General features: G+C 41.0%; 1 protein-coding gene and 1 pseudogene across 1 annotated transcript; one reads left to right on the top strand and one right to left on the bottom strand.

Annotated features, from left to right (window-relative positions):
• The window catches only part of LOC119912628, a 337,535-nt pseudogene that overhangs the window by 9,625 nt on the left and 315,419 nt on the right, over positions 1 to 12,491 (bottom strand).
• LOC119912714 (cytosolic 5'-nucleotidase 1A-like) lies at positions 7,063 to 11,674 on the top strand. Its single transcript, XM_038732006.1, has 6 exons — positions 7,063 to 7,263; positions 7,469 to 7,539; positions 10,444 to 10,545; positions 10,734 to 10,860; positions 11,210 to 11,332; positions 11,440 to 11,674. The coding sequence occupies exons 2-6, from the start codon at positions 7,516 to 7,518 to the stop codon at positions 11,640 to 11,642; spliced, it is 579 nt and encodes a 192-aa protein (XP_038587934.1). The 5' UTR covers positions 7,063 to 7,263; positions 7,469 to 7,515; the 3' UTR covers positions 11,643 to 11,674.

Here is a 12,491-nt window from a genome sequence, read left to right as displayed (position 1 = left end):
TCAAAAAGATGAAACCATCCACCTGTGCCATGGACCCCTTCCCCACAGCCATGGTAAAATCCAACCTCCATGCCATAAGTCCCCTCATCACAAAGGTCATTAACCACTCCCTCCAGGCTGGCCATGTTCCATCAACACTGAAAACCGCTGTCAGTCCATTTCTCAAAAAACCCACCTTAGACCCAGAAGTCTTTGCCAACTACAGGCCCATCTCCAGCCTTCCATTCCTTTACAAGATGCTGGAAAAAGTAGTTGCTGCACAGCTTCAGGACCATCTAAAACAAAACAACCTGTTTGAAAAATATCAGTCTGGTTTCCGCTCTGGCCACAGCACAGAAACAGCCCTGGTAAGGGTCACAAATGACCTGCTGATGAATGCAGACTGGCTCCCCATCTTCTCATCATCCTGGACTTGACTGCAGCATTCAACACTGTGGACTACAACATCCTCCTCCACCGTCTAAATTCCACTATCGGTGTTTCTGACTCTGTCCATGAGTGGTTCTCATCCTACCTCACCGGGAGAACTGAGCACGTCGCCCTGGGAGAAGCTAAATCCCTGACACACAATGTCACCTGTGGTGTCCCTCAAGGCTCAGTGCTTGGCCCCACCCTGTTTATTCTCTACATGCTCCCCCTTGGCCATGTCATCAGCCGGCATGGAATTTCATTCCACTGCTATGCTGATGACACTCAACTCTACCTCAGGACAAACCCAACCCCCTCTGATGCCCTGCCATCATCCACTCTGACCACCTGTCTGGCGTGGATGAAGCAAAACTTTCTGCAGCTTGGTCGGCACTCCAAACCAGGTTCGGTCATCTGACATTACCAGCATCACCTTCTCTGGCCAAAATATTCCTCTTTCAACATCAGCCACTAACCTGGGTGTTAAAATGGACTCTCATCTGACCTTTGAGGCTCACATCAAACAGATCTGCAAGACCTCCTTCTTCCACCTCAGGAACATCGCCAAACTCCGTCTGACACTCACCCCTGCAGATGCGGGATTCCTCACCGGGATCCCTGAGAAAAGCCTTCAGAAGTTGCAGTACATCCAGAACAGCGCTGCTAGGATCCTGTTGAGGGTACGCAAATATGACCACATCACACCCATCCTCAATCACTCCACTGGCTTCCTGTCTCACTCAGGATTGAGTACAAGGTCTCCCTCCTTACCCACCAGTGCATCCATGGTGAAGCCCCCCCCTACCTCAAGGAACTCTTCACCCCACAGACCTCAACACGTACCCTCCGACCTGCCTCAGCATATCTCCTGAAACCTCCCAGGACCAAGCTCCGTACAATGGGAGATCGGGCTTTCTGCTCAGCTGCTCCCAGTCTGTGGAACGCTCTCCCTGACCACCTGAGGACACCACAGACTGTGGATGCTTTTAAACGAGGCCTTAAACCCACCTTTTTAGGAGAGCTTTTGATTGAACTCTTGCCCTTTTCCTTCCAAGTTATTTTATTTTATTATTTTAATTTTCATGCTCTCCATTGTTTTTTTTTTAGCACTTACCTGTTTTATCATGTAGCACTTTGGGATTTGCGTAAATATAAAGTGCATTACAAATGAAATGTATTATTATTCTTATCATCATCAATAAAGTATTTCTGATTCTGATTCTGAAGCATGGTGGAGGTAATGTCATGGATTGGGCTGCACGGCTGCTTCTGGAACAGGCTCATTAATATTTATTGATGATTGAACTGATGATGGTAGCAGCAGAATGAATTCAGAAGTGGACAGAAACATTTTGTCTGCCAATTTACAGAGAAACGCATTGAAACTAATGGGGAGGAAGTTTATCATGCAGCAGGACAACGAACCAAAGCACACTGCCAACAAAACAAAGGACTTCATCAGGGGAAAAAGTGGAAGGGTTTTAGACTAGCCAAGTCAATCACCTGACCTCAACCCAATGGAGCTGCATTTCACCTCCTTAAGAGGAGACTGAAGGGAGAAACACCCCAAAAACAAACAAGAACTGAAAGAAGCTGTGGTAAAAGCCTGGAATAGCATCACAAATTAAGAATGCAACAGTTTGGTGATGTCGATGGGTCACAGGCTTGAGGCAGTTATTGCAAGCAAGGGTTATTCCACCAAATTAAAAGTGTTACTTACTTTAAGATTATTTGTTCCTTTACTTTTGCTCACCTAAGAACGCTGTGGTCTAATACAAACGGCGGTGTGTCCTAAGTTGTTTAACACAACTAGATGTGAATACCAAGAAATGAAAGCTGAAATTCTGAACTCTTCTCTCATACTCATCTTTTGATCTTAAACCCAAATGTCTTCAGTGAACAAGAAAAACAAAGGGATTTGCTTTACCATTCCAATACTTTTGGAGGGGACTGTTTTAGATAGATTTAAGACAGATTATTGGACAAATGCTGGCAGGGGACACAATAAAACTTTCACTAACGAAGACCACGCCTACGAACGTAGAAGGTTAACAATGGTTTATTGCTTGCAATGGAGCCTAGATAGATTGTATGAAAAGAACGGATCGAGTGAAATCTTCTGTATGCAGACAAAGAGAGGGAAGGGAGCAGAGGGAGAGAGAGAGAGAGAGAGAAAAGAAAGGGATTTGGGTGGGAGGGATGAGAAAGCTGAGACGAGGGGAGGTGAACGGAGTTGGTGTGCTTTAAGTACTAGGTGTGCGGAAATTGGATGAGTTTGAGGCGTGGCCTTAGTTCCAGAATTTAGTTTATAAAACTTCACTTAAAACACAGAAACAGGACTCTGAGACTAGATCCAGGTCCACGCAGGTTCCAGTAAAGACACTAGACATAGTCCACTGAAGCCAACAGGGTGTTAGTGACTGTACATGTCAGAGTAACAGAGGTGGACCAGTGCTGGATTGTTTCTGATCTCTCTGTGATTTCTGTACCTGAAAGTTAAAAAAAAGGCATCCATCTCTTGTTTCACCATTTTGTTAACGACTTCCTTTTAACATGAATTTAAAACTCTTTTAAAAACCTTACAAACGACAGATGACAGAGCAACAACCATATTAAAAATCATTAAACAATTTAAAACAAAAGTGTGTTAATCATTATTTGTTCTCTTCAGTTTACATCAGACCTCTGACTACTTAACACTTGATTGATTGTTTGTTTGTTTTTGAGCTCAACTTCATCTTCTCCATTTCTTTTCTGTAATTCAGTCCAGACACATGTTCAGGTTTTGGACTGCATATTTTGGTCTATATAAGTTGTGCCACATGTGAGTCTTCATTAGTTTGTAAGTGTAAGACAATGACAAATAAATGTTTTGAATTGACTGGTGCAGACATTTGTCCAGGAGATGGCAGTGTTCTACTGCGAGGCTCATTTTCCAGCAAATATGCATTTAGCAAAAATGGCCTTTCCAAAACTAGACCCTCGCCACTTCCACTCCGACACGGAGTGAAATCTGGTCGGAGTCACTCTCACAGCCAAATCGAGCTCCCTAATCCGCGTGACCCTTTGAACATTCACAAATACATTTCAAAAGAAATCAAAAGTTAAATATTTGAAGCATGATATAGTCTGAAGAATTTAAAACAGTTCAAATGTATAAAGACTTTTTTTCTTCAATGCCTTGCTTGTTACGTGATCCCCTGTGTATGTTCTATTATTCTGTCGTTTAATGTAGGTTATTTAGTTTTGGATGAAGATTTTCGTATTAATACGATCCAATAAAAAACAACAGTTGCATTGTCTATTAGACAAGAGCAATTTTTTTTATTAAGCACAATACTGCCTAACTTTGGGATGTGTTGTTAACCTGTGAATGGGTATATGAAATGTTAGTGTAGTTTCAGATTTGGATAAATTTGGACTAAAATGGACGTCCATCTTGGGCCGAAATCTTACAAAAAATGAGACAAAAACTACAAACTGAACACAAGTTTCCACAACACTCTTTGTATACCAAATGACGACAATGACCGACAGACCTGATTTAGTCCAAAATAGAAGTAAATACAAAGACACATTCTGCAGAACGTCTAAACTTAAGTACATCTTCACCTATATGTATATCAAATGTATAATATATACCAAATACGTATCCCAAAACATTTTAATATGGTTTAAACAGATGGAACTAGGTCCCAGCATGCAACACAGAGTGACCTATGGCCCAAATAACTTCAGAAAATGCATCAGACAAATTGCTTAATCTCTCCAATAATGACAGCAGAACCGCCAAAATCTTAAGAAATTTAGAAGCAACAAAGTTACAACAAACAGGTGTTTGTGATATTTATTAAAAGTAAGAATAACAGAGTGAATCAGCTGAAGGGCAGAGCTCATACACCAGAGGGCTGTTAGAGAGTCTGACCCAGAGAAACAGAGAAGACATTTAATGCTAGAGAATATATATATATATATGTCATACATGTTTCAGATTAGTTTGTGGCATAACATCTTGTGTGTAAAATAAAATGGTAGACAATCCTGGTGAAATTTCAACTTCATACCTACATGACAGAAAACGAGTCCCAAAACATTTCCTGTAAATGAAGGCTGGCTGAGCAATCACAAACAACTGGTGTGTGTCTCTGATAATCACTGAAACCAACCTTGTATGTTTTGATCAAAATCACATAACAGAGTAATTGTACTCCTGCTGCACCCTTAAAAACAGGAGCGATCTCAGAGAGAAGCAGACAGTTTTGAAGTTTCATTATACATTTGAAGGTTGTATTCAGGCTGTCAAACTGACTCAGACTGACTCAAACGGACATGAAAAAAATGAAAGATAGAAGCTAACGTTAAAGCCTACCGATCACACAGCACAAGTGAATCACCGCATCCCCCGACGATTGAGACAAGACAACGATATGAACGATCAACACTGTTCCGTAAAGATAGATTAAGATACACTTTATTGTCCCCGAAGGGAAATTTGTTTTGGACTGTGTCCGTTCTTTACAAGACAACACAAAATACAGACATAAAGCATCTCTCAACACATATTCTCATGCGGCACAACTCATGCTGTCATATACACTAGACGTATAAAGTAGCACATTGACTCCTTCTTCCAATGCCAGTTTTGATTGAACATACCGTATCTTAGAATACTACTCTAGTATTGATGATAAACAACATCAACATAACATCTCTGCTCGACTCTATACACATCCTCTGTTGAAGTCTGGAGCAGAGAGTATTCACGTGGTCCTTCCAGCTAAGTGCATTATCGATATGTACACCAAGGTACTTTAACCTGAGTAATGTGCAAGTTGTTGATCACTACAGGCCTGGTGTCACCTGTGGCCTTGGGGTCAAACACCATCTCCTCAGTCTTGGTCACATTTAGAACAAGATAGTTGTCGTCACACCGCTGGACAAATTCCTCAATTTACGTATGATGTGCTGCTGGGCTTCTATCTTTGCGCATAAGGCCGAGGATTGCTGTATCATCTGAGAATTTGATAATATAATTGTCAGCGTGGAGTCTAGTGCGGTCTTTAGTATACAGTGTAAAGAGGACTGGAGAGCTGACACAGCCCTGAGGGGCACCCGTGCTGATTGGCCTGGCTCCGTGAGAGCATTATTCACTCACCTGTTGAGTACGGTTTGTTAAAAAAGTGAAATATCAGTTGAGAATAAAAGAGTTGACAGTAATGCGTTTCAGTTTCTGGATGAGCATGTGAGGCTGCAGATTGTTAAAAGCTGAACTGAAGCCGGGTAGGCCTCTTCTCATTATTACAATCATTAAAAAGCAGAACAGTAGGGCTTTATTAAGTTAGATTCAGTGGTAAGTTAGCTAGCGTTAGCTAATTAACATCACATTAGGAACAATCCACAGCCGACATTTTTCTGTATTTATTTTATGTTTTGGAAAGAGAATAAATCGCACTTCTCCTGTCAACCTCGCTGGGTAACAACTGTAACTATTAGTTAAGTGCCCCGGGAACAGCTTTTGACCAGGTCTTGGAAAAATACAGCCAAAAATAGCTAGAAAATGACTTTTTGCATTAGAGTCAATGGAGCGCAGCCACGAAAGTGTCGGACCTCAGAACGAGTCCTACACTGCACTGTGAAAGGCCAGCTGTGTATTCAACGCATGGCTTTGTGAAAAATGTACACCCACAAATGATTTCACTTGCATCTATAAAGAGAACAAGTTATTCACGCAGAGCTGTCCTGAACAGATATATTTGATGACAATAAATCTTCTGATTATTTTGAAGTAAGAGTATTGCAAAGAAAATGTATGCTCAGAAATTTCCATGTCAACTTTTGGAGTGTCTGCCTTCTGTTTCTAAAATGGGAGTCATCTGAGCTCAATGGACAATGTTTGCAAGTGAAAACCTGTTTGCTTTTGTGGGCTAGGCTGCACCACATAATGTGTGAGTAACTTCTGAAAATCTGAAACTTATGAACAACATTAATGTAAATAGAAACAGCAACATTAGATTACTCCTTCAAGTCAACATGATGAACTTTTGGATACTTGCTGAAGTAAATAGGGAGAAAGAAATAGTATGTTTCATGTGTAAGGAGTGGTAAAAGTGATGAAGACAAAAGGTTATTATGGATGAGGAATACTTTATTATTGTAAAAAAAAAAAATTGTTAAAAGACTCACTGGTCACTTCCTTTGATGATGAAGATGTTAACAAAGTGTTTGGTTTCTTTCTCCTGCTGTGAAGAGGAAGAATCATTCTGACCACCATCAGATTCCATCCTTTTGCATTTTCTCTGGACAATGGCTGTGTTACGGTAAGTGGTGGTAAGGCAGGTTGGAGGGCCCAAACGCAGGACGCAAGGCAGAGGAGGTACAGTTCAACGGGGGTTTATTGAGGGAAAACAAACAAAAGGCGAGCACACTTACTGACAGAGTGGCTGGTAGTAGAGTCCAAGAAACAAGATAGCAAGGCAGACAACAGAAGATGGAGTCGAAAACCTTCTCGTGCGGCACCCCCTGCCTGTAAACATTACAACCATGGTTACAACCATGGTTACAACGGCGTTGCTATAATCAAACGCATTATTTTTTTCTCCCTATTTACTTCAATATGTATCCAAAAGTTAAATAGTCATAAATCATGTTAACTAGAAGGAGTAATCTAATGTTTCTGTTTCTATTTACATTAATGTTGTTCGTAAGTTTCAGTTTTTCAAAAAATATTCACACATGATGTGGTGGAGCCTCGCCCACAGATGCAAACAGGTTATCACTTGCACTTGTCTTTTGAGCTCAGTTGAGTCGCATCTCAGACACAGAAGGAAGACACTCCCAAAGCTGACGTGAAAATTTGTAAGTATACATTTTTCTTTGCAATAATGTTCCTTCAAAATAATCAGAAGATTATTAATTATCAGATGTATCTGCTCAGGACAGCTCTGCATGAATAACATGTTTTTGTATTTCATCAATAGTTAAAGCCCTCTTTATAGATGCAAGTGAAATAATTTGTGAGTGTATGTTTTTCTTGACAATACTATTCCTTAATATTAAGCAGAGCTGCAGTCAGATTGATCTCATCAGTGCACCAGGACTGAACTTAAAATGGGAACTCCTGCCAAAGAGAGAGTGAGTATCCCTGACTTCCTTATGCAGCATCCATTTACAGCTACAGTTCCTGAGTCCAGAGTTTTTGAAAGCAGAGAGAACGCTTATTGCACATATTACCAATGAAAAATTAAGTACAATTTAAACTTTAATATGATTTTGCCTTTACAGCCTGCCACCTTGAATCAAAGAATAAAGAACAGTAAAGTTATTGTTTATTTTTATTTTTATTTATTTTTATTTCTAATGGACACATGTAATATTTGTTATACTATCTGTGAATATAATGCAATACATTTTATTTCCATTCCAACATGTGATTAATTATATCATATGTGGTGCTTGTATCGGTCAATTAAGACTTCATAGCCTCTCTTCAGGTGAGACTCGTACTGCGATACTTGTGTTTGTAAAGTGAGAAAATATCAGAATAGAGTTGCTCACCCTGCCTGTCAGCTTGCTTTGGTCCGCTTCAGCGCATTTACCATAAAGGCTTTAGTGCGTGTTCACTTCAAATGTAGGTGCGGCCAGCCTATTTGTGTTCTCACAAACGAGTGACAATGGACAATCAATTCACTCAAAGCCGTTCAAACGTTACCGACCTCAAATGATGTGTCCTCAAAAGAAAAGTAAACGTCTTGAGTCGGATGCCAAAGTGTGAGCAATAATAATAATAACTTTATTTGTACAGCACTTACACATAACCAAGTTAAAAAGTGATGTACAGTACAAACAAACAAGACCCATACTTAAAAATATGAAATAATTAAAATAATTTAGAAACTACACGCATAGTCGGTCTACCGGAGAGGAAACGAGATGCTGGAGCGTGCACGGCCTGAGAGAGGAGGCTGAGGGGCGGCCCGGCGCTGCAGACGTCAGTGATCGTTCCCTCTCCTGACTATTCATGATGATACAGATAAAAAGAAATACTGTCCCCACATTGTATTGCAGACCCTCCAAAATATCACAAATCATGTTTCCAGGGGAGTTCATGTCTTACCACAATGTATCGCACTGACATCAAAAATCTAATTTGTAATGAAAAACAAACAGGCCTTTGTTGCAAGTCAGAAAGTTTTGCAGGTCAGTAAGATTTGCAAGTCAAACAGTTTTGCAAGTCAAAAATGGTCAAGACAAGAGTTTCTATTGGGGGGTTTGACCCACCAATCATGGGTTTGGATCGACCGCATGGCCACACCCACAATGCCTTCGCTTCCTTGCAGTCTGTGTGCTGTCACAGGTTGTGCTGAATTTTGCATGCCTGCCGAGAATTGCATGCACCTCGTGGGTGGTAATGCTCATGCTGAGAAAAAAGAGGTGGATGCAAATCTCGGCAGGTAGTCTACAACATCTGTTCTACCGAATTCTGCATCCACCTCTTAAAGTCCTTTTCAAACACTTTGCTGTGCACATTGATCGAACGCAGTTATCACCACATATTTTTGCTGCGTCTCAAGGAATGCTACTTCTACTAAGTGTATTAAAATATTCTAAACGTTCATAAAATATATACCTCAAATCGTTTATCACCACAAAGAATATTATAGCATTTAATTATAGCAGTAATTGGAGGTGCATGCAATTCTCGAGATAACACTGGCCAATTCCAGCCATTGAAATTGACTTCTGTCTGTGGTCAGGGAGAGGAAGGATCTGTGGACCCTATAAAAATCACTGGCTGTGCCTCATGAGGATGGGAAGGGAACGAGTTGAGGTGGTTACGCAGTTCTGGGAAGCGCGCTTGGAGGCATTGCTGGAGGTGGCTGCTGATGTTCTGCATGCAGCTCCAAGTGCTATTTAAAAATGATACACTGTTCTTTGTGGGATCATCAATGGCGATAAATGATTAGAAGGATATATTTTATGAACGTTCAGTATTTTATGACACTTGGCAGAAGTAGCATCCTTGAGATTCAGCAAAAATATATTGTGAAAGCCGCATTTCATCAGAGTGCAAAGTATCTGAAAAGGACCTTAAGAGGTGGATGCATTATGCGGCAGAACAGATTTATTTATATAAGATAAGATTTGCTTCCACCTTTTTTTGTCAGCATAAATGAGTGTTACGTCCCGCGAGGTGCATGCAGAACTCGTCACAACACCATTCACATGCCGGTTAGGGCTGCTGGTGGCGAAGACAGGTAGCTGGCCTTTAGGGCGAGGTCCCTGAGTTATGTAAAGCTACATTACTTTGAGATATTAGGTGTGTGACAGTTAGGCTTCGTTCGTGCCTAGGCTCTCCAGCTGCACGATGCACAATGAATTGAAGCCCCCTAAGATGTGTCATTCATTGTGACCTCTGGGAAGTCTTGTAGGTATTGCACAGGTATTGTGAGGCTTTAACTGTTTAGTGAGGCGAAATGATAAAAACTAAATCAGCTGATCTCAAGGAAATTCTCCCGTTATCTTGGAAAAACATTTATTTCAAGATAATGACATACATATCTCTAAAACTAATTAAATTAACTCATTATCTCAGGAAAATGGAGTAAATAAATTTATGAATGTGTGGCGTCTAAGGGCTTCTGTACCTTTAACCAGTGGAAGTCATTTTTCATCCTGTACATATTTTCTCCAGGTTCCAGGTTGAAATATCTTGTGGATTTATGTTGTACTTCAATATTGCAAAAATGACAGTAATATGGATTTCAAGCTCAGCCCGCTCGTAACCATTTCAAAATTAATGACAAGTGGAATGTACTTCATATCACGCTGTCACTTCAATTCTGTCACATGAGCTAACTCACTCTTATGTTCCCACTGTTGTCTGTCAGTGAAGCCTTATTTAAATCATTTATTTCAACAAGCAGCTGTGACTTAAAAAGTAATATCAGCGCCTCGCATTCACATAAAGCAACTGTGCTTGTGAAAGAAAAAGCCCAACTGGATGTAAATAAACATTTTTAAACTCTCATCCTCCAGCCCAGGCCAGAGAATGCTATCACTATCGCCGTGTCGTCACGACTCCTCTTCAACATGGAGCAGCAGCCTTTCAGCCCCGGACCTGCCTTCTCCTTTGTCAAGGTGAGAGACGGTGAAGAAACAAGCACATACACGCAAAATTTACCCCACTGCAGAGTGATTCCTTGGTGTCAGTGTTAGCTTTGTCTCTGGAGGCGGTAATGAGTAGTAAGCATAAAACAACAACCCAACACTCGCGTACGCTGCAATGATATATTGTTTTAAATAACTGTGTCTGGTCGCGTTGCCAGGCTCTGGAAGCTGTGAACACTCAGCTGAGGGAGCTTTACCCCGACAGCGAGGAGCTATTTGATGTTGTGCTCATGACTAACCAGGCACACGATGACCAAAGACTCATCAATACCATCAAGCATCACCGTGAGTTACTAAGATACATTGACATTAAAAATGAATGTGGCAATATCCTTTTATCTGGTGTTTCACTAGCAAGGACCTCTATCAACAGATATGGTGAAATGATTTATTGATGAATAGACATTCAAAAGTGTTGTGGGGAAGCTACGATAGGAAAGTCGCCGTAGTACCCGGGCACGACGGTCACCCCTGTAACACTATGGAGAGGAAGAAGGACATTTAACTTCACCAGCATTTATCTTTCTTCGTCATATAAACAGAAATACACAGACAACAGAACTATGAGTGATGTATTATAAAATGAAACCAAACATCAGCTGTTCACTAAACCTTTGATTCCTCCTCTCTGCAGAGTTGTACATTGAAGGCTACCGTTTGAAAGGAGAAAATAGTCCCATAAGCGACTTGAAGGCCTGCCACATTAACCTATACCTGTCTGATGATCCAGTCAGGGTTCGACAAGTTCTGGAGGCAGGTCAGTACAAAGAGAGAGAAGCTACATATAACTGAGAAGCTGTAACACTAAGAAGGCAAATGTATATATTGTATTGATACAAACCTGATTTTGAATTATACGTTCAGGTATAGCAGCAGCCACCATGGTCCCCCCAAAGGAGATCACAGAGGTGTCTCAGACTGAGCTGCGTGTTGTCTTTGACGGTGACGGGGTCCTCTTCTCTGATGAGTCTGAGCGCATTTTCAAGGAAGGAGGACTGGCCCAGTACTTAGAGCACGAGAAGACACACGAGAACCAGCCTCTGAACCCTGTACAGTATACACAGTGACAGTTATTAGCATCACACTGCTGTTTAAAATGTAGGGCATTTTGTACCTTCAGTGAAAGGATAGTTCAGGTTTACTACAACTTACCCACTCCAACTCTTATTTTTGTACGTTTGACCGTCATTTCTATCACTTAAATAAAATTGTTGAGCAAGTAATTTATGAGATGGGAAACGTGGACATCTTTACAAAAACATCAGACAGAACAAGAAACAAGTGGTGAAACAATCAGATTGACTGTTAACACGTCAGATCATCAAAAGAACTTCAATGGCAGCTAAAACTGAAAGCGAACACACCTGAAACGTAAGCAGCAACCCCAAACTGAGCAGGAAAACGGAGGGCACGTGTGTAGCTACATTAAAGTATAGGAGGTCAAAGATGAACAAGGGATTTGGTCTGTAAACATGGTTCATATTTTTAGCTTTTCTCTTTGAAATAAATTAGTTTTGAACCGGTCTGATTTTTTTTCATGTCACCTCATTTCCAGATCTCCGGAACTATCTTGGTAATTAAAATATTAGTAGGAATGGTGGTCAATAAAGTAAACTCTGCATAAAGAGCACGGAGGCCCAGATTCTAATAATTACATACTTGAATTTGTAATGTGTAATGAGCCACATATAAGAGACTGTGGGCTTACTCTGTCTGCATTTGTCTTTCTGCAGGGACCACTGAAAGGTTTCCTGGAGGCGTTCGGAAAGCTGCAGAAGAAGTTTTATGATAAAGGCCGTCGCAAGAACTGCCCCATCAAGACCTACTTGGTGACAGCTCGCGACGCAGGCAGTGCTGGTTACAGAGCCCTGAAAACTGTGCGTTCATGGGATCTGGAGATCGATAGGGCTGTGTTT

Source organism: Micropterus salmoides, unplaced genomic scaffold (assembly GCF_014851395.1).
Source record: "Micropterus salmoides isolate LMB-PRFRI ecotype aquatic unplaced genomic scaffold, ASM1485139v1 Ms_hic_scaffold_2, whole genome shotgun sequence".
NCBI classification, from domain to species: Eukaryota; Metazoa; Chordata; class Actinopteri; order Centrarchiformes; family Centrarchidae; genus Micropterus; species Micropterus salmoides.
This window is presented reverse-complemented; position numbering and strand designations above follow the sequence as displayed.